This window comes from Salvelinus sp. IW2-2015, unplaced genomic scaffold, assembly GCF_002910315.2.
Source record: "Salvelinus sp. IW2-2015 unplaced genomic scaffold, ASM291031v2 Un_scaffold4330, whole genome shotgun sequence".
Taxonomy (NCBI): domain Eukaryota; kingdom Metazoa; phylum Chordata; class Actinopteri; order Salmoniformes; family Salmonidae; genus Salvelinus; species Salvelinus sp. IW2-2015.
Genome location: NW_019945601.1, coordinates 10,195 through 34,026, shown reverse-complemented (window position 1 = coordinate 34,026; position 23,832 = coordinate 10,195). Strand labels below are relative to the sequence as shown.

General features: G+C 43.7%; 1 protein-coding gene across 1 annotated transcript in view; it reads right to left on the bottom strand.

The window, feature by feature from the left end:
* idh3a (isocitrate dehydrogenase (NAD(+)) 3 catalytic subunit alpha) overlaps positions 1–22,066 on the bottom strand; it is a 30,352-nt gene extending 8,286 nt beyond the window's left edge. The window contains 7 exon segments of the mRNA XM_024143724.2: positions 3,228–3,257; positions 3,259–3,404; positions 3,707–3,715; positions 4,522–4,639; positions 6,625–6,708; positions 6,865–6,918; positions 21,970–22,066. Of these exon segments, the coding sequence (XP_023999492.1) occupies positions 3,228–3,257; positions 3,259–3,404; positions 3,707–3,715; positions 4,522–4,639; positions 6,625–6,708; positions 6,865–6,918; positions 21,970–21,996 (468 nt within the window). The 5' untranslated portion in view covers positions 21,997–22,066.
* Positions 22,067–23,832: the final 1,766 nt, after the last annotated feature.

Here is a 23,832-nt window from a genome sequence, read left to right as displayed (position 1 = left end):
ACATGAAATGAGTTACAAAATGAATAGGAATATAGTCAAGAAGTTGACATGGTTATAAATAATGATTTTTAATTGAAATAATTGTGTCCTTCAAACTTTGCTTTCATCAAAGAATCCTCCACTTGCAGCAAACACAGCCTTGCAGACCTTTGGCATTGTAGTTGTCAATCTGATTTTATGCTTCCTGAAGCACCTCCCACAAGGGATTGGCTTGATGGGCACTTCTTACTTACCATACGGTCAAGTGCTCCCACAACAGCTCAATAGGTGTGAATCCGTGGACTGTGCTGGCCACTCCATTATAGACAGAATACCAGCTGACTGCTTCTTCCCTAAATAGTCTTGCATAGTTTGGAGTGTGCTTTGGGTTATTGTCCTGTTGTAGGAGGAAACTGGCTCCAATAAGCACCGTCCAAGGGTATGGCGTGCGTGCAAAATGGAGTGATAACCTTCCTTCTTCAAGATCCCTTTTACCCTGTACAAATTTCCCACTTTACCACCACCAAAGCCCCCCCAGACCATCACATTGCCTCACCATGCTTGACAGATGGCGTCAAGCACTCCTCCAAAATCTTTCACTTTTTCTGCGTCTCACGAATGTTTTTCTTTGTGATCCGAACACCTCAAACATAGATTTGTCTGTTCAAACACTTTGTTCCAATCTTCCTCTGTCCAGTGGCTGTGTTCTTTTGCCCATCTTAATCTTTTCTTTTTATTGGCCAGTCTGAGATATGGCTTTTTCTTTGCAATTCTGCCTCTTCACTGTTGACTTGAGACTGGTGTTTTGCGGTACTATTTAATGAAGCTGCCAGTAGGACTGTTGAGGCGTCTGTTTCTCAAACTAGACACTCTAATGTACTTGGCCTCTTGCTCAGTTGTGCACCGGGGCCTCCCACTCCTCTTTTATTCTGGTTAGAGCCAGTTTGTGCTGTTCTGTGAAGGGAGTAGTACACAGCGTTGTACGAGATCCTCAGTTTCTTGGCAATTTCTCGCATGGAATAGCCTTAATTTCTCAGAAACAGAATAGACTGACGAGTTTCAGAAGAAAGTTTGTTTTCTGGCCATTTTGAGCCTGTAATCGAACCCACAAATGCTGATGCTCCAGATACTCAACTAGTCTAAAGAAGGCCAGTTTAATTGCTTCTTTAAATCAGAACAACAGTTTTCAGCTGTGCTAACATAATTGCAAAAGAGTTTTCTAATGATCAATTAGCCTTTTAAAATGATAAACTTGATTAGCTAACACAACCTGCATTGGAACACAGAATGATGGTTGCTGATAATGGGCCTCTGTACGCCTATGTAGATATTAAAAAAAAAAAAAATCGCCATTTCCAGCTACAATAGTCATTTACAACATTACAATGTCTACACTGTATTTCTGATCAATTTGATGTTATTTTAAAAATGGACAAAATAAATGTGCTTTTCTTCAAAACAAAGACATTTCTAAGTGACCCCAAACTTTTGAACGGGAGTGTACATTAAGGCACGCCAGGGTTAGAGACTGAGGTGGTGGTTGATTAGTGAAGCTGCTGTTCCTCTGGCCTACCTAAGGAACACCTGGAGAATAACCAATCACCTTGGTGTGATGTGCCCTGTCCAACCCAGATAAAACAGTTTCAATAACCGAGGACACGGATTCCACACAACACCACAGTGAAAATACGACTGCTCAGCTCTCAGCCTTGAAACAGCTGCTTATCGAGAGCTGAAAAACGGACCAGAGTAGTCACATCACAGTTAACGTGACTTTTCAGTCATGTCAAACCAACAAACCATTTGCAACCATTTCAGTGCTGACATTGGCTCTGAAATCTACACCAGATGCCCTAATGAAGACCCCACTCCAGTGTTGAAACACTGGGTCATGTTCAGCAGGGCACAACGTAGCCATTAAAAAAATAATCACCTGAACATTCTTCTTGGACATGTTCAGGTAGGACCTCTTGTTTTGTTTCACCTCCATTTCAAAACGTTCTCTAGCGTTTCGTACCATTTCATACCAATGAACACATCCCTGCATGTTAAAGTTGTAAGACTATTCCTCCAGAGGGGTTGACTACAAAGCAGGATCAAGGAGTTCGCTAACTAACTTGCCTATTATTATTTTTAAAATGGACAGGACTAAATGATTCAACAACCAAAAACACAGAAGTTCAGCTTTCTTCAACCCCCAAAACAATCCATAGTTATTTCTGGTTGTTTCTCAAAGTTAGCTGGCAACTCATTGATCCTGCTTTGTAGCGTACCCCTCTGGTCAGTAGGAGGGATCAGACAATTAAATTATTATCCTGAACAAACATTCAGCAAACATACGAGGTAGCTACGTGCTACGTGGTCTATTCCTCTGTAGTCAGTGTTAGCTGTAGACATTTTAACATACGAGGTAGCTACGTGGTCTATCCCTCTGTAGTCAGTGTTAGCTGTAGACATTTTAACATACGAGGTAGCTACGTGGTCTATCCCTCTGTAGTCAGTGTTAGCTGTAGACATAACATACGAGGTAGCTACGTGATCTATCCCTCTGTAGTCAGTGTTAGCTGTAGACATTTTAACATACGAGGTAGTACTGCTGGTGGTCTATCCCTCTGTAGTCAGTGTTAGCTGTAGACATTTTAACATACGAGGTAGCTACGTGGTCTATCCCTCTGTAGTCAGTGTTAGCTGTAGACATTTTAACATACGAGGGAGCTACATCTACGTGGTCTATCCCTCTGTAGTCGTGTTAGCTGTAGACATTAACATACGAGGTAGCTACGTGGTCTATCCCTCTGTAGTCAGTGTTAGCTGTAGACATTTTAACATACGAGGTAGCTACGTGGTCTATCCCTCTGTAGTCGTGTGTAGCTGTAGACATTTTAACATACGAGGTAGCTACGTGGTCTATCCCTCTGTAGTCAGTGTTAGCTGTAGACATTTTAACATACGAAGTAGCTACTGCTATGTGGTCTATCCCTCTGTAGTCAGTGTTAGCTGTAGACATTTTAACATACGAGGTAGATACTGCTACATGGTCATCCCTCTGTAGTCAGTGTTAGCTGTAGACATTTTACAGATTGACAGATTCACTTTGAAATCCACACATTTGAAAAAAATGGGTTTCACTCAAAACGTTGTCTCCATTTCTCTCCTACTGAACGTCACCTTGGTAACCATAGCGACTTACATGTGCTCGATTCGCTGTACTCTCCCTCAGTGTTCTCTGATGGTAACCATACGACTACTATGTGCTCGATTCCGCTGTACTCTCCCTCAGGTGTTCTCTCTGATGGTGACCAGGTCCACGTCGGTGTAGGGGGTCTTGTAGCCCTCGATGGACACGCAGGGACGCACGTTGGCGTACAGGTCAAAGGTCTTCCTGAGTAGCAGGTTCATGGAGGGGTGGCCGGCTGCGATGGGGTCTTCAGGGGCCTACACACAGAGGGGGGATTAAAAGTCCAATGCAGACCTTTTATCTCAATATCAAATCATTTCATTGTGATCGTTTTCAATTTAAAAACAAAAATAACTTCTTAGCAAAGAGCAAATTCTCAGGACGTCTGTGTGTGGTCTGAGTGGTGAGGGGGAAACTGAAAACTAGCTGTTATTGGCAGAGAGGTGACGTCACTAGGCGAGACTAAACTCCATCCCACCACAACATTTCAGGTGAGGTCACCAGACAGGACTAAACTCCATCCCACCACAACATTTCAGGTGATGTCACCACGGAGAACTAACACTCCATCCCATCACCAACATTTCAGGGTGCGCTCTTATAAAAACAGCTCTATACACTAAAAGGACATTTATCACGGGTTGTACTGCGCGCAGAAAGACATGTTAACATTACACACCAGCCACCTGACCTCTAGACGGGCTTTCACACCTCGACTCCTCTAGACGGGCTTTCTGCATCGTTTACCCACCAATCATGTTAACACTACATCTCTCATCAAGGCCGTGTCCCATTCAATCCCTACTATCCCCTATGAACCCATAGGCTACTATCCCCTATAAAGCCTCCACACTATCCCCTATAAAGCCTCCACACTATCCCTTATTAAGCCTCCACACTATCCCCTATAAAGCCTACACACTATCCCCTATAAAGCCTACACACTATCCCCTATATACTATCCCCATAAAGCCTACACACTATCCCCTATATACTATCCCTATAAAGCCTACACCACTATCCCCTATATACTATCCCCTATAAAAGCCTACACACTATCCCCTATATACTATCCCCTATAAAGCCTACACACTATCCCCTATATACTATCCCCTATAATGCCTACACACTATCCCCTATATACTATCCCCTATAAAGCCTACCACACTCTCCCCTATACTACTATCCCCTATAAAGCCTCCACACTATCCCTATAAAGCCTACACACTAACCCCTATATACTATCCCCTATGATGCCGGCTGCATGACGTTCTTATTCCAGCTGACTTCCGTACACTATGTCCATCATGACCATGCAGGTATCTAGTACCATAGATGTCCATAGGATCTCTGTGGCTGCTAACTACCTTTTAACCCGATCAGGGTCCTGTCCATAGACTCCTTACAGTCTGGAGGGATCATCCATCTACCTCCTGGGCCCTGGATAGCCGTCACATTCCTCTCCTCCCACTGGATGGGAACCTAACGAGTGGTAGAGAGAGGACACAGAATGGTACAGAAAGGACTCGGGTTGAATGTTTTGTCAAACTTTACATGCAAATGGCATGTTCTGCTGTTAACCCTACAATTGCGGATGACTTCGTCAACCATTTGAAAAGAAGGTCGACGACATCCGATCCTCGTTTGCTAAGTCAAACGACACCGCTGGTTCTGCTCACACTGCCTACCCTGTGCTTTGACCTCTTTCTCCCCTCTCTCTCCAGATGAAACTCGCGTCTTGTGACGGCCGGCCGCCCAACAACCTGCCCGCTTGACCCTATCCCCTCCTCTCTTCTCCAGACCATTTCCGGAGCCTTCTCCCTTACCTCACCTCGCTCATCAACTCATCCCTTGACCGCTGGCTACGTCCCTTCAGTCTTCAAGAGAGCGAGAGTTGCACCCTTCTGAAAAAACCTACACTCGATCCCTCCGATGTCAACAACTACAGACCAGTATCCCTTTCTTTCTCTCCAAAACTCTTGAACGTGCCGTCCTTGGCCAGCTCTCCTGCTATCTCTCTCAGAATGACCTTCTTGATCCAAATCAGTCAGGTTTCAAGACTAGTCATTCAACTGAGACTGCTCTTCTCTGTGTCACGGAGGCGCTCCGCACTGCTAAAGCTAACTCTCTCTCCTCTGCTCTCATCCTTCTAGACCTATCGCGCTGCCTTTGATACTGTGAACCATCAGATCCTCCTCCCACCCTCTCCGAGCTGGGCATCTCCGGCGCGGCCCACGCGTGATTGCGTCCTACCTGACAGGTCGCTCCTACCAGGTGGCGTGGCGAGAATCTGTCTCCGCACCACGTGCTCTCACCACTGGTTGTCCCCCAGGGCTCTGTTCTAGCCCTCTCCTATTCTCGCTATACACCAAGTCACTTGGCTCTGTCATATCCTCACATGGTCTCTCCTATCATTGCTATGCAGACGACACACAATTAATCTTCTCCTTTCCCCCCTCTGATAACCAGGTGGCGAATCGCATCTCTGCATGTCTGGCAGACATATCAGTGTGGATGACGGATCACCACCTCAAGCTGAACCTCGGCAAGACGGAGCTGCTCTTCCTCCCGGGAAGGACTGCCCGTTCCATGATCTCGCCATCACGGTTGACAACTCCATTGTGTCCTCCTCCCAGAGTGCTAAGAACCTTGGCGTGATCCTGGACAACACCCTGTCGTTCTCAACTCACATCAAGGCGGTGACCCGCGTCCTGTAGGTTCATGCTCTACAACATTCGCAGAGTACGACCCTGCCTCACACAGGAAGCAGCGCAGGTCTAATCCAGGCACTTGTCATCTCCCGTCTGGACTACTGCAACTCGCTGTTGGCTGGGCCCCTGCCTGTGCTATTAAACCCCTACAACTCATCCAGAACGCCGCAGCCGTCTGTGTTCAACCTTCCCAAGTTCTCTCACGTCACCCCGCTCCTCCGCTCTCTCCACTGGCTTCCAGTTGAAGCTCGCATCGCCTACAAGACCATGGTGCTTGCCTACGGAGCTGTGAGGGGAACGGCACCTCCGTACCTCAGGCTCTGATCAGGCCTACACCCAAACAAGGGCACTGCGTTCATCCACCTCTGGCCTGCTCGCCTCCCTACTCTGAGGAAGTACAGTTCCCGCTCAGCCCAGTCAAAACTGTTCGCTGCTCTGGCACCCCAATGGTGGAACAAACTCCTCACGACGCCAGGTCAGCGGAGTCAATCACCACCTTCCGGAGACACCTGAAAACCCCACCTCTTTAGGAATACCTAGGATAGGATAAAGTAATCCTTCACCCCCCCCTCCCCCTTAAAAGAGTTAGATGCACTATTGTAAAGTGGCTGTTCCACTGGATATCATAAGGTGAATGCACCAATTTGTAAGTCGCTCTGGATAAGAGCGTCTGCTAAATGACTTAAATGTAAATGTAAATTTGCTGTGTGCGTGTGTGAGAGACTGAAGAGAGATTTGACAGCTTTTCCAGCTTACCTTAGCAGACTCGAAAATCTTCATGACAGCCACAGATATTTCTGGACCGATTCCATCCCCAGGAATTAATGTAACCGTTTGCAGCTGTAAAAGAAAACAAAACCCCTTTTTAAATCTGTTTTAGAGGGATTACATATTAGCACTAAACACTGGATCATGAATTGCGTAATTTCAGCCAATGAGGGAGAAGTTCATAAAAAGACTGGTGTAGACTTGTCTATTTGTCAGTCCATGACTTACCCCCCTTCTGAAACATACCGTCGGTCTCTTTGCCGCCCCCACGACGTGAGAGAGCTGAAGATAAACGGAAGGTTAAATTACTACAGCGCAGATACATTGTATCACAACAACATCCACACACTGCATCTCTAGTCTAGTGTGATTGAATCGGAAAACATATTGACAAACAACGAAATGTCACTTGTCAAGAATTAGGCAGATAAAAGTGGTTGGTTAATAGCATAGCTCGCTACGATAGTAGCAGGACAAGGACACACGCACAGTAAAGGCCTCACAGAAAACCCATGGAAACAACATTATACAACCAACAAAGTCATTCGAGCACGAACTTACATTAGACAAACATAAATCCAATACATGGCCAAGTTACATTCGATCATCTTTACGCTGACAAACGGCATTTTCTTACCATTGACCTCCACACGTACTAGCCATACTTCTGTGTTAATGTGGTCCTACACCGCTCTGCCGTTAACGGGACTTCCGGGGTGGAAACGATGACGTCGTCAGAGCGATACTTACGTTTCTCAGATCGGATTTTTTTTTTTTTACCATAAGCAATGTATCTAATGTCTGTTTATCTTAATACTACATCGTGAAACAAATCCGTGATAAAAGCGTTTCAATAAAATAATACATGTTGAAGATACTATTTTGATCGACATTAGAATGTCTACCTTGCGGTGGTGTAAGAATTTAAGTAAAACTACTTTAAAGTAATTAGTTTGGGGTCGTTTTCGGGGTATCTCTACTTTACTATTATATTTTGCCTACTTTTACGTCAACTAAAAGCCTTAAGAAAAATAAAGTATTTTTACTCAATACATTTTCCCCCTGACACCCAAAATTACTAGTTAATGTTGGAAACTTGACAGGGACAGGAAATGGTCCAATGTCACGGCACTTATATAGTAACGTCCCTGGTCATCCCTACTGGCCTCTGATCTGGAGGACTCAACGAAACACAAAATGCTTCGTTGTATAAATTATGTCGGGTGTTGGAGTGTGCCCTTGCGCTATCCCCTGGTTTGCCTTAATATAAGGAATCTGAAATAATTTATACTTTTACTTTTGATACATCAAGTATATTTAGCCATTACATTTTTACTTGTAATACTTAAGTATATTTAAAAACCAAATACTTTTAGCCTTTTACTCAAATTAGTCCTTTTACTGGGTGACTTTTCTTTGAGTCATTTTCTATGAAGGTTAATTTTTCAAGTTGTTACTCAAGTATGACAAATTGTTCCACCACTGCTACTTTGTTGGTACAACGCCAACTAACGTACTTTCATAGTTGAGCGTCAAACATCATTCCCAGAGGCCGAGGCGTCTGCGGGTTTTCGCTCCCTCCCTTCTACTTGATTGATGAATTAACGCAGGATTCCCCAATTTAGTAAGGAACTCCCCTCACCTGGTTGTCTACGTTCTTAATTGAAAGGAAACAAGTAAAAACCAGCATACACTAGGCCCCTCAAACTCAACTCGGACCTGAAGCCAGATTCCACTGTTTTTTTTTTTACCCTAATCAGGACTGATTTACGACCTTAGAAACCAGTGTGTGTACAACTATTATCAGGTAGAACAGAAAACCCAGCAGGCTCATAGGGCAGGTTTCCCCAAACTCAGTCCTGGGGTCCCCACTCTGGGAATGCATGTTTGTTCCACCCCCCCCCTAGCATTGTCTACACAATCAAAACTTGTTATTTGAATCAGCTGTGTAGTGCTGAAGCAACAAACCAAAAACCGGCACCCAGGGGCCCAGCGACCGAGTTTGGGAAACCCTGTTAGAAGGGCTAACCAGTTGGAATACCCCTGCATTAGAATCCTCCTTGAATGGAAGTTTGACGACCCCTTGATACATCTCCATCCAATTCTTCTACAGTATATATCTCCACCACCAGACGGCAGGGGCTTCCTTCTCTTTCTTCACCACGCTAGCGCTCATCTGTAGAGAAACAAATTCAGACCATGGATATAACCTATAGGACTACACGCATTCAGGACCTTATGGTAACCTATTTACTTAAAAGGACTACGGATCAAGACCTTTATGGGTCTGTAACCTATAGGACTTCGTAACAGATTCCGACCTTTATGGGTAACTAACCTATTCTTATAGGATACACGCATTTCAGACCTAATGTACTATGAAGTGGTGTACACCTCCTATCGAGACTCAACATGTAATTCAGACCTTTAATGGTATCCCTCATAGATAGATATCAACTTAAGGATAACTATTATTAGGATCAGTGACAGATTCAGACCCTTACTCCCATAGGGTGATCGACATCCTATATTAAAGGAATACATGGTCATTCAGACCTTTTATGCGTACTAACCTATTACTAAGGACTACAGATTCAGAATAACCAATTTAAGAGGTATAAACCCTATTTACTATAGGACTACAGATTCCAGGATCACTTTAACCGGAAGGTGTGAAAGTGATTTAACCCAAGTAGGACTACAGATTCAGGCACCAATTTATGGGGAAGTGATAACCTAGAAAAATACATATAAGGGACTACAGAGTCAGACACGTTATGGGGTATAACCCTATTACTAAAGGACTACAGATTCAGACCTTAATGGGTATAACCTATTATTAAAGGACTACAGATTCAGACCTTTATGCGGTATAACCTATTACTAAAGGACTAACAGATTCAGACCTATGGTTATAACCTATTATTATTAGGACTTACAAGATTCAGGACCCTTATGGATTATAACTATTATTATAAGGACTACGATTCAGAACCTTTATGGCGTATAAACCTAAAATTACTAAAGGACTACAGATTTCAAGACCTTTATGGATCTAACCTATTATTAAAGGACTACAGGTTTTTATCTACATTTTTTGTACCGTTGCAAATAGAGTAGAACAAATCACATCACCTTACTCCACCACACAGAGACAACATTCAAAGCTCTCCCTTCGCCCTCCATTTGGCAAATCTGACCATAATTCTATCCTCCTGATTTCCTGTTTACAAGCAAAAACTCAATACAGGAATACCAGTGAGAAGCGCAATACGGAAGTCGTCCAATGATGCTAAGCGCTACAGGACGTTTTCGCTAGCACAGACTGGCAATATTTTCCGGGCATTCAATCCGATGCCATTGAGGCGATTCGAACCTACCCAGATGAGCTAAATGCCTTCTATGCTCGCTTCGAGGCAAGCCAACACTGAACCATGCATGGAGAGTCCAGCTGTTCTGGGCGACTGTGTGATCACAGTCCAGGGGCCAATCATTATCACATGTAAAGTAGGCCTACTACTGTAGGGGCCATATAATTTATTACATGTAAAGTAAACCTACTACTGTAGGGGCCATATAATTATTACATTGTAAAGTAGCCTACTACTGTATGCGGCCATATAATTAGTACATGTAAAGTAGCCCTACTACTGTAGGGGCCATATAATTATTACATGTAAAGTAGCCTACCTACTGTAGGGGCCATATAAATTATTACATGTTAAGTAGCCTACTACTGTAGGGGCCATATAATTATTACATGTAAAAAGTAGCCTACTACTGTAGGGCCATATAATATATTTACATGTAAAGCTTACCTACTACTGTGAGGCGCGCCATATAATATTACATGATAAAGTAGCTACTACTGTAGGGGCCATATAAATTACCACATGTAAAGTAGCCTACAACTATAGGACTATAGGGGCCATATTAATTATCACATTGGAACAGGGGCATGTTGCCTCATAAGTGAACTACAAGCAATCATGTGATTTGGAACTGTGAAGCTTATTGGTCTGTTAGTATTTAATTGGTGCGTGCTGTGAAAATTGTTTGCAGGTATAAGATACCTATTCCTATAAAATTAGTGGCTAATTTCCAGGTTCTGTAAATCTGCAGAGAGAAGAGAGAAAGGACAGGACTGTAGCCTGCAAGCTGAAGTTCATTCACATTCACACATTTTCCATTCCAGTCTCTCTGTATGTTTAATGTGTTACATTAAGTATCCTAAAGTAACATTGGTACACGGGCTTGCAAGAAAAAAATCAAACGAAAAAACAAAAAACAAAAAACACAAAACAGAACAACCCAACAAAAAAAAAAAAAAACACAAAACTATTTACTTAACATACTTATACCAGTCTAGGCAGTCTCGACAATTTTCCTTACTAGTATTGTGAATAATCTTCTACTGTGCAAGTCATTAAAACCTGCAATTACATTTTTAAAACACAGATTCCTCTAAGGATATTATTAATATTCTAATCAGTCTTTATTCATTCAAAACTAATAGTGACATCTGTTAGAATCTATATGACAGTAGCTTTCGTTAAAGATCAATATACCAGTAGCATATTCAGTATAGATCTATATACAGTAGCTTCCGTTAGATTACTAATGGTACCTTTACTTCTAATGGTTGTTTTTAAAGAGCAGCGTCAGCTGTCGCACCATATACGTTTCCAATAAGGAAACCCATCAAATAGCTAACAGATCTGACCCACTTGCGCTGCCTGAATGACGCCGCTGCTGCTTGTCTTGCTCTGCAACGGTATGGCTACAGGGTATCGGGTGCAACATCCTGAAAACACCCAGGATGAGCACAAACATTCAACAAGGCAGAAGTCAGTGCGTACCCTGCCACCCTCCGCCACGATCCGCTCCAGGATGCAGGAAGAACATCATATTTGTCTTTTTCGTCACAGGCTCTTACCAAAACTCACCTTTTCGAGAAAACAGAGGTTTATGACTACTTCTCTTTGGCGAATTGCATTTCTATCAACGCGTTTTTCGTTCGTTAAATCCACGATGGGTTCTTTATGAACATCAAATCTGCGATGATGTCAACGTCTTAAATCGCTGAACAGAAATAAGAGCACGTCCACGAACGTCCAATGTAATGTAATCTGTGTGATGGGGGAAATACTCAGAACCAAAGCGATGGGTAATAAGCAAAAACGATATTTACTGATGACAGTCGGGCACGACTCACGGATAAAATGTGTTCATTTATTTAATTTATCTCGGTTATAGGCTACATTAATATATACCATATTGTTACATAATCAAATACATTGATAACATTCAAACAATATTTATTGTGAAGTTAAAGTAAGCCATTACATAGGCCACAATTATGTTCTATAACCCATCTATATTAAATCGAAACCCTCAGGAATTCAATCTGGCAATGAATGAATTGCAATGACCATAATGAAAATAAGTTTATAGTCAGGCCAAATGATATCTTGTCTTATACACACTGACTGAGAATTTCCCGTGCGCTATAAGTGTTTCATTGATATGGAGATGTTGAGCATTAAATCCCAGGTAGGTGGACTATTGCGCTAGTAGGGACTGTCCCAAACGGCACTCTATTCCCCTTTACCAGAACCTTATCAAAAAGTACGTCGCATGTATAGGAAATAGGGTGTCATTTAGCACGTCATTTAAATGATCGCTGGGTACGGATATGTCTTGGGTTTACCACCAAACCAAAAGGAATAAATGGGCTCGTTCATAATAGCCCACGTAAACCTGTTGTTGACTCTGGATTACTGTAGTACAACCTCAATCTAACTCTACCCAGAGTTTAAGTGCCCAAAGGGGTTGGCATCAAATAAGGGCCGGCTGCCACAACCGCACCCATCTTCCCTTAACACCCGCTCTCTTTTGTTCTGACTAGTCGAAGTTCTGTTCATTCCAAACGCGGATCTTTAACGATTCCGTTTGGTCTCTTTCCAGACTGCACATTCTTCAACACGCAAAGAAATCTTACAGTAAGAGTAATTAAATATACAGTACATGTGCGCTGTACCGTCCATATTTTAAACAAATGGATCGGGAGACTGGTTAATTGCACTCCCTTTATTAATGAAAACACATGATGACCATGGACTGAGTCTGCAATGGCTACTTAACCCAGCTGAGACCAAACGTTGAACATATACGTATTGTCTGTGCTCGTACGGATTAATTGGTCACACAAGCACAGGAGTTGGTGGCACCTTCATTTTGGCGAGAACGGAGCTTAGTGGTAACTGACTGAAGCGTGAATTCTGCGTGGAATGACATCAAAACCATTTCAAAAACATGGTTTCCATGAGTTATCCGGGTGATTGATGCCGTTCCATTGGCCTCCGTTCCGGCCATTATTATGAGCCGTCCTCCCCTCAGCAGCCCTCTGTGCTAACCAGCTCCTAGTATTTAGAATCCACAAACTAAAAAAATGGCTTAACACGCACTTCTATTCCTTTGGAAACCAAGACCCAGCCAGCAAGCTGTTAACCTTCATTAGTTTAACAAATGTACACCTATGTTGAAAATGGCTAGCTACGGTTAGCGGTGAGTGCGCGCTAAATAGCGTTTCAAATCGTACGTCAAACTCGCTTGAGAACCGAAGTAGTGGTTCACCCTTGCTCTGCAAGGCCGCGGCTTTTGATGGAGCGATGGCGAGTAACGCATGCTTCGTGCGGTGGACTGTTGTTGAGGCTGGGCAGAGGGTCCCTTGCGTTCGAGCCCGGGTCGGGGCGAGCGAACGGACGTAAAGTTAACTGTTACACCAAGCTGCCAGCCTTCATGAATAAAAGTGTTAAAATCTCACTTTCTGGTAAAAAAAATATACTGTTTTTAGTAAGAATGTTGTTAGGTTAAACCTAATTTCCTGCAATTTCTTACACATTTGTTCATGCGGCTTGAGAGAAAATGTGCAAGTTTTAATGCAAATTTCCTGAATTCTACACAATTTATGCCATTGGGGCTGGCAGAGAATTGTGCAAGTTTAATGCCAAACTCCTGAAATCTACACATTTTTCCTTGCTATATGCAACATGCTTCTGAAACCTGATTCACACGAGGCAATATGCGAACGCAATTTCGTTTGCCGATGCCAAGTTACAAGTGACATCCTCAACTTTGCTGAAACAACAACCTGTCATACATCACATCATGTTCATAACATTATTTGTTTATCCAAATGTTTAGTAATGTAACCACATCAATATAGACAGCAAACTCTGCCATATTTGCCAAACCATGTTTTTGATGTAGTTGACTACCATTGATGAGGAGCTGAGCTTAATCTGACTAGCTAGTGCAGTTCATGTTAAACAATTTACAGTTGAAAAGTGGAAGTTACAACACTTAGCGTTGAGACATCATTAAAACACGTTATTCAACCACTCCACAAAATTTCCCTTGTTACACAAACTATGTTTTGGCAAGCTTGGTTAGACATTCTACTTTGTGCACGGACACAAATCATTATTTCCAAACAATTGTCTACAGACAGATTTCATTATCATTCACTGTATACACAATTCCAGTGGTCAGAATTTACATACACTAAGTTGACTGTGGCTTATAACACTTCGGAAATACCAGAAAAGTACTGTCATGGCGTTTAGCAAGCTTCTACAGGCATAATTGACATCATTGGTCAAAGTAAGAGGTATGTACCTCGCTGGCATGTATTTCAAGCCTACATTCACAACTTCAGTGCACTTTTTGATTTGACATCATGGGAAAATCAAAAAAATCAGCCAAACCTCAGAAAAACATGGTAGACCTCCACAAGATCAGGTTCGATCCTTGGGAGCAATTTCCAAATGCCTGAAGTACCACGTTCATCTGTAACAAACCAGTAGTACGCAAGCTATAAACCACCATGGATCTCTCTCCGTCTTTCTGTGAAGGGAGTAGTACACAGCGTTGTACGAAATCTTCAGTTTCTTGGCAATTTCTCATATAGAATAGCCTTCATTTCTCAAAACAAGAATAGACTGACGATTTTCAGAAGAAAGTTTTGTTTCTGGCCATTTTGAGCCTGTAATCGAACCCACAAATGCTGATGCTCCAGATACTCAACTAGTCTAAAGAAGGACAGTTTTATTGCTTCTTTAATCAGAACAACAGTTTTCAGCTGTGCTAACATAATTGCAAAAGAGTTTACTAATGATCAATTAGCCTTTTAAAATGATAAACTTGGATTAGCTAACACAACGTGCCATTGGAACACAGGAATGATGGTTGCTGATAATGAGCCTCTGTACACCTATGTAGAAAAATCTGCCGTTTCCAGCTACAATAGTCATTTACAACATTAACCATGTCTGCACTGTATTTCTGATCAATTTGATGTTATTTTAATGGACAAAATAAATGTGCTTTTCTTTCAAAAACAAAGACATTTCTAAGTGACCCCAAACTTTTGAACGGGAGTGTACATTAAGGCACGCCAGGGTTAGAGACTGAGGTGGTGGTCTGATTAGTGCAGCTGCTGTTCCTCTGGCTTACCTAAGGTACACCTGGAGAATAACCAATCACCTGTGTGTGATGTGCCCTGTCCAACCCAGATAAAACAGTTTCAATAACCGAGGACACGGATTCCACACAACACCACAGTGAAAATACGGACTGCTCAGCTCTCAGCCTTGAAACAGCTGCTTATCGAGAGCTGAAAACGACGGACCAGAGTAGTCACATCACAGTTAACGTGACTTTTCAGTCACTGTCAAACCAACAAACCATTTGCAACCATTTCAGTGCTGACATTTGCTCTGAAATCTACACCAGATGCCCTAATGAAGACCCCACTCCAGTGTTGAAACACTGGGTCATGTTCAGCAGGGCACAACGTAGCCATTAAAAAAATAATCACCTGAACATTCTTCTTGGACATGTTCAGGTAGGACRTCTTGTTTTGTTTCACCTCCATTTCAAAACGTTCTCTAGCGTTTCGTACCATTTCATACCYAATGAACACATCCCTGCATGTTAATGTTGTAAGACTATTCCTCCAGAGGGGTTGACTACAAAGCAGGATCAAGGAGTTCGCTAACTAACTTGCCTATTATTATTTTAAATGGAATAAATGATTCAACAACCAAAAACACAGAAGTTCAGCTTTCTTCAACCCCCAAAACAATCCATAGTTATTTCTGGTTGTTTCTCAAAGTTAGCTGGCTAACTCATTGATCCTGCTTTGTAGCGTACCCCTCTGGTCAGTAGGAGGGATCAGACAATTAAATTATTATCCTGAACAAACATTCCAGCAAAAATAGAGGTAGCTACATGCTACGTGGTCTATCCCTCTGTAGTCAGTGTTAGCTGTAGACATTTTAACATACGAGGTAGCTACGTGGTCTATCCCTCTGTAGTCAGTGTTAGCTGTAAACATTTTAACATACGAGGTAGTACTGCTACGTGGTCTATCCTCTGTAGTCAGTGTTAGCTGTAGACATTTTAACATACGAGGTAGCTACTGCTACGTGATCTATCCCTCTGTAGTCAGTGTTAGCTGTAGACATTTTAACTAACGAGGTAGCTACGTGATCTATCCTCTGTAGTCAGTGTTAGCTGTAGAACATTTTAACATACGAGGTAGCTACGTGGTCTACCTCTCTGTAGTCAGTGTTAGCTGTAGACATTTTAACATACGAGGTAGCCACTGCTACGTGGTCTATCCCTCTGTAGTCAGTGTTAGCTGTAGACATTTTAACATACGAGGTAGCTACGTGGTCAATCCCTCTGTAGTCAGTGTTAGCTGTAGACATTTTAACATACGAGGTAGCTACGTGGTCTATCCCTCTGTAGTCAGTGTTAGCTGTAGACATTTTAACATACGAGGTAGCTAACGTGGTCTATCCCTCTGTAGTCAGTGTTAGCTGTAGACATTTTAACATACAGAGGTAGCTACGTGGTCTATCCCTCTGTAGTCAGTGTTAGCTGTAGACATTTTAACATACGAGGTAGATAACTGCTACGTGGTCTATCCCTCTGTAGTCAGTGTTAGCTGTAGACATTTTTAACATACGAGGTACTACTGCTATGTGTCTATCCCTCTGTAGTCAGTGTTAGCTGTAGACATTTTAACATACGAGGTAGCTACGTGGTCTATCCCTCTGTAGTCAGTGTTAGCTGTAGACATTTTAACATACGAGGTAGCTACGTGGTCTATCCCTCTGTAGTCAGTGTTAGCTGCAGACATTTACAGATTGACAGAATTCACTTTGAAATCCACACATTTGAAAAGAATGGGTTTCACTCAAAACGTTGTCCCATTTCTCTCCTACTGAAAGTCACCTTGGTAACCATAGCTACTTACTATGTGCTCGATTCCGCTGTACTCTCCCTCGGTGTTCTCTTGATGGTGACCAGGTCCACGTCGTGTGGGGGTCTTGTAGCCTCGATGGACACGCAGGGACGCACGTTGGCGTACAGGTCAAAGGTCTTCCTGAGTAGCAGGTTCATGGAGGGGTGGCCGGCTGCGATGGGGGTCTTCAGGGGCCTACACACAGAGGGGGGGGGGTTAAAAGTCCAATGCAGACCTTTTATCTCAATATCAAATCATTTCATTGTGATCGTTTTCAATTTAAAAACAAAAATAGCTTCTTAGCAAGAGCAAATTCAAGAGCAAATTCTCAGGATGTCTGTGAGTGGTCTGAGTGGTGAGGGGGAAACTGACAACTAGCTGTTATTGGCAGAGAGGTGACGTCACCACGGAGACTAAACTCCATCCACCACAAACATTACAGGTGAGGTCACCATGGAGACTAACCTCCATCCCACCACAACATTTCAGGTGAGGTCACCAAGACAGACTAAACTCCATCCCACCACAACATTTCAGGTGAGGTCACCAGACAGACTAACCTCCATCCCACCACAACATTTCAGGTGACGTCACCAGACAGTATTTTAAAACAGCTCTTACACTAAAAGGACATTATCCTCATGTTCAAAACATCACAGTACTGTTCCAACTCCGTGTGGAAATATATAAAAACAGATAAGTCTAATTTAACTGTACTGGGCCTTTAACACCAGGTTACTGTTCATTAGGAACCAAAAGTAAAAAGACAAAACAGGGAGGGACTACCTGTACTTAGAATAAAATACTTTTTCCAATTTTCCATTGCAAAAACGTTTTCTGTTGCGTCTACTGAATACGGGGATGTACTGGCGCAAAGACATGTTAACATTACACACCAGCCACCTGACCTCTAGACGGGCTTTCACACCGGCCACCTGACCTCTAGACGGGCTTTCACACCTGACCTCTAAACGGGCTTTCACACCTGACCTCTAGACGGGCTTACACATGACTCCAGACGGGCTTTCAACCCTGACCTCCAGACGGGCTTTCACACCTGACCTCCAGACGGGCTTTCACACCTGACCTCTAGACGGGCTTTCACACCTGACCTCTAGACGGGATTTCACACCTGACCTCCAGACGGGCTTTCACACCTGACCTCCAGACGGGCTTCTTCACACCTGACCTCCAGACAGGCTTCACACCTGACTCCTAGACGGGCTTTCACACCTGACCTCTAGACGGGCTTTCACACCTGACCTCTAGACGGGCTTTCACACCTGACCTCTAGACGGGCTTTCACAACCTGACCTCTAGACGGGCTTTCACACCGGCCACCTGACCTCTAGACGGGCTTTCACACCGGCCACCGTGACCTCTAGACGGGCTTTCACAACCGGCCACCTGACCCTAGACGGGCTTTCACACCGCCACCTGACCCTAGACGGGCTTTCACACCGGCCACCTGACCTTAGACGGCTTTTCTGCATCGTTTACCCACCAATCATGTTAACACTACATCTCTCATCAAGGCCGTTGTCCCATTCAATCCCTACTATCCCTATGAACCCATAGGCTACTATCCCTATAAGCCTCCACCTATCCCCTATAAAGCCTCCAGCACTATCCCCTATTAAGCCTCCATATCCCCTACTTAAGCTCCACACTATCCCCTATTAAGAGCCTACACACTATCCCCTATAAAGCCTACACACTATCTATATACTATCCCCTATAAAGCCTACACACTATCCCCTATATACTATCCCTATAAAGCCTACACACTATCCCCTATATACTATCCCTAATAAAGCCTACACACTATCCCCTATATACTATCCCCTATAAGCCTACACACTATCCCATATACTATCCCCTATAAAGCCTACACATATCCCTATATACTATCCCCTATAAAGCCTCCACACTATCCCCTATAAAGCCTACACACTACCCCTATATACTATCCCCTATAAAGCCTACACACTATCCCCTATATACTATCCCCTATAAAGCCTACACACTATCCCCTATATACTTCCCCTATAAACCTCCACATATCCCTAAAAGCCTCCACACTATCCCTATAAAGCCTATATACACTATCCCTAACACTATCCCCTATATACTATCCCCTATGATGCCGCCTGCATGACGTTCTTTATTCCAGCTGACTTCCGTACACTATGTCCATCATGACCATGCAGGTATCTAGTACCATAGATGTCCATAGGATCTCTGTGGCTGCTACCTACCTTTTAACCCGATCAGGGTCCTGTCCATAGACTCCTTACAGTCTGGAGGGATCATCCATCTACCTCCTGGGCCCTGGATAGCCGTCACATTCCTCTCCTCCCACTGGATGGGGAACCTAACGAGTGGTAGAGAGAGGACACAGAATGGTACAGAAAGGACTCGGGTTGAATGTTTGTCAAACTTTACATGCAAATGGCATGTTCTGCTGTTAACCCTACAATTTGCGGATGACTTCGTCAACCATTTTGAAAAGAAGGTCGACGACATTCCGATCCTCGTTTGCTAAGTCAAACGACACCGCTGGTTCTGCTCAACTGCCCTACCCTGTGCTTTGACCTCTTTCTCCCCTCTCTCTCCAGATGAATCTCGCGTCTTGTGACGGCCGCCGCCCCAACCTGCCCGCTTGACCCTATCCCCTCCTCTCTTCTCCAGACCATTTCCGGAGACCTTCTCCCTTACCTCACCTCGCTCATCAACTCATCCTTGACCGCTGGCTACGTCCCTTCAGTCTTCAAGAGAGCGAGAGTTGCACCCCTTCTGAAAAACCTACACTCGATCCCTCCGATGTCAACAACTACAGACCAGTATCCCTTTCTTTTCTCTCCAAAACTCTTGAACGTGCCGTCCTTGGCCAGCTCTCCTGCTATCTCTCTCAGAATGACCTTCTTGATCCAAATCAGTCAGGTTTCAAGACTAGTCATTCAACTGAGACTGCTCTTCTCTGTGTCACGGAGGCGCTCCGCACTGCTAAAGCTAACTCTCTCTCCTCTGCTTCCATCCTTCTAGACCTATCGGCTGCCTTTGATACTGTGAACCATCAGATCCTCCTCTCCACCCTCTCCGAGCTGGGCATCTCCGGCGCGGCCCACGCTTGGATTGCGTCCTACCTGACAGGTCGCTCCTACCAGGTGGCGTGGCGAGAATCTGTCTCCGCACCACGTGCTCTCACCACTGGTGTCCCCCAGGGCTCTGTTCTAGGCCCTCTCCTATTCTCGCTATACACCAAGTCACTTGGCTCTGTCATATCCTCACATGGTCTCTCCTATCATTGCTATGCAGACGACACACAATTAATCTTCTCCTTTCCCCCTTCTGATAACCAGGTGGCGAATCGCATCTCTGCATGTCTGGCAGACATACTAGTGTGGATGACGGATCACCACCTCAAGCTGAACCTCGGCAAGACGGAGCTGCTCTTCCTCCCGGGGAAGGACTGCCCGTTCCATGATCTCGCCATCACGGTTGACAACTCCATTGTGTCCTCCTCCCAGAGCGCTAAGAACCTTGGCGTGATCCTGGACAACACCCTGTCGTTCTCAACTCACATCAAGGCGGTGACCCGTTCCTGTAGGTTCATGCTCTACAACATTCGCAGAGTACGACCCTGCCTCACACAGGAAGCAGCGCAGGTCCTAATCCAGGCACTTGTCATCTCCCGTCTGGACTACTGCAACTCGCTGTTGCTGGGCTCCCTGCCTGTGCTATTAAACCCCTACAACTCATCCAGAACGCCGCAGCCCGTCTGGTGTTCAACCTTCCCAATTCTCTCACGTCACCCCGCTCCTCCGCTCTCTCCACTGGCTTCCAGTTGAAGCTCGCATCCGCTACAAGACCATGGTGCTTGCCTACGGAGCTGTGAGGGGAACGGCACCTCCGTACCTTCAGGCTCTGATCAGGCCCTACACCCAAACAAGGGCACTGCGTTCATCCACCTCTGGCCTGCTCGCCTCCCTACCTCTGAGGAAGTACAGTTCCCGCTCAGCCCAGTCAAAACTGTTCGCTGCTCTGGCACCCCAATGGTGGAACAAACTCCCTCACGACGCCAGGTCAGCGGAGTCAATCACCACCTTCCGGAGACACCTAAAACCCCACCTCTTTAAGGAATACCTAGGATAGGATAAAGTAATCCTTCTAACCCCCCCCTCCCCCTTAAAAGAGTTAGATGCACTATTGTAAAGTGGCTGTTCCACTGGATATCATAAGGTGAATGCCCCAATTTGTAAGTCGCTCTGGATAAGAGCGTCTGCTAAATGACTTAAATGTAAATGTAAATTTGCTGTGTGTGTGTGTGAGAGACTGAAGAGAGAGTTTGACAGCTTTTCCAGCTTACCTTAGCAGACTCGAAAATCTTCATGACAGCCACAGATATTTCTGGACCGATTCCATCCCCAGGAATTAATGTAACCGTTTGCAGCTGTAAGAGAAAACAAAAACCCCTTTTTAAATCTGTTTTAGAGGGATTACATATTAGCACTAAACACTGGATCATGAATTGCGTAATTTCAGCCAATGAGGGAGAAGTTCATAAAAGACTGGTGTAGACTTGTTTATTTGTCAGTCCATGACTTACCCCCCTTCTGAAACATACCGTCGGTCTCTTTGCCGCCCCACGACGTGAGAGAGCTGAAGATAAACGGAAGGTTAAATTACTACAGCGCAGATACATTGTATCACAACAACATCCACACACTGCATCTCTAGTCTAGTGTGATTGAATCGGAAAACATATTGACAAACAACGAAATGTCACTTGTCAAGAATTAGGCAGATAAAAAGTGGTTGGTTAATAGCATAGCTCGCTACGATAGTAGCAGGACAAGGACACACGCACAGTAAAGGCCTCACAGAAAACCCATGGAAACAACATTATACAACCAACAAAGTCATTCGAGCACGAACTTACATTAGACAAACATAAATCCAATACATGGCCAAGTTACATTCGATTATTTTTACGCTGACAAACGGCATTTTCTTACCATTGACCTCCACACGTTACTAGCCATACTTCTGTGTTAATGTGGTCCTACACCGCTCTGCCGTTAACGGGACTTCCGGGGTGGAAAACGATGACGTCGTCAGAGCGACTACTTACGTTTCCAGATCGGATTTTTTTTTTTTACCATAAGCAATGTATCTAATGTCTGTTTATCTTAATACTACATCGTGAAACAAATCCGTGATAAAAGCGTTTCAATAAAATAATACATGTTGAAGAGTACTATTTTGATCGACATAATATGTCTACTTTGCGGTGGTGTAAAGAATTTAAGTAAAACTACTTTAAAGTAATAGTGTTGGGTCGTTTTCGGGGGTATCTCTACTTTACTATTCATATTTTTGCCTACTTTTACTTCACTAAATTCCTTAAGAAAATAAAGTAATTTTTACTCAATACATTTTCCCTGACACCCAAAATTACTAGTTACATGTTGAATACTTGACAGGACAGGAAAATGGTCCAATTCACGCACTTATATAGATAACGTCCCTGGTCATCCCTACTGCCTCTGATCTGGAGGACTCACGAAACACAAATGCTTCGTTTGTAAATTATGTCGGGTGTTGGAGTGTGCCCTTGGCTATCCCCTGGTTTGCTTAATATAAGGAATCTGAAATAATTTATACTTTTACTTTTGATACATAAGTATATTTTAGCCATTACTTTTACTTGTAATACTTAAGTATATTTAAAACCAAATACTTTTAGCCTTTTACTCAAATAGTCTTTTACTGGGTGACTTTTACTTGAGTCATTTTCTATGAAGGTATTTTTAGTTTTACTCAAGTATGACAATTGGTTCCACCACTGCTACTTTGTTGTACAACCAACGCCAACTAGTACTTCATAGTTGAGGTCAACTCATTCCCAGAGGCCGAGCGTCTGCGGGTTTTGCTCCTCCCTTTATTTGATTGATGAATTAAGGACCCCAATTAGTAAGGAACTCCCCTCACCTGGTTGTCTAGTCTTAATTGAAGGAACAAGTAAAAACCAGCAGACACTAGGCCCCTCAAACTCAACTCTGGACCTTGAACCAGATCCACTGCTTTTTTTTTTACCCTAATCAGGGACTGATTTAGACCTTAGACACCGAGGTGGGTACAATAATTATCAGGTAGAACAGAAAACCAGCAGGCTCATAGGGCAGGGTTTCCCCAAACTCAGTCCTGGGGTCCCCCACCTGGATGCATGCTTTGCTTCCCCCCCCCCTAGCATTGTCTACACAATCAAAACTTGTTTATTTGAATCAGCTGTGTAGTGCTGAAGCAACAACCAAAACGTGCACCCAGGGGGGCCCAGGACCGGTTTGGGAACCCTGTAGAAGGGTAACAGTGGAATACCCCTGCATTAGTCCTCCATTGAATGAGTTTGACACCCCTGATACATCCTCCATCCAATCTTTCTACAGTATATATCTCCACCACCAGAGGCAGGCTTCCCTTCTCTTTTTCACACGCTAGCTTCACTGGAGAGAAACAAATTCAGACCATGGATATAACTAAGGACTACAGATTCAGACCTTTATGGGTAAACTATTACTAAGGACTACAGATTCAGACCTTTATGGTCTAACCTATAGGACACAGATTCGACCTTTATGGATATAACCTATTTATAGGACTACAGATTCAGACCTTTATGGGTATAACCTATAGGACTACAGATTCAGACCTTTATGGGTATACCCTATAGGACTACAGATTCGACTTTATGGTATAACTATTATTAAAGGACTACAGATTCAGACCTTTATGGGTATAACCTATTATAGGACTACAGATTCAGACCTTTATGGTTAACCTATACTGGACTACAGATTCAGACCTCGTTTCATTGGGTT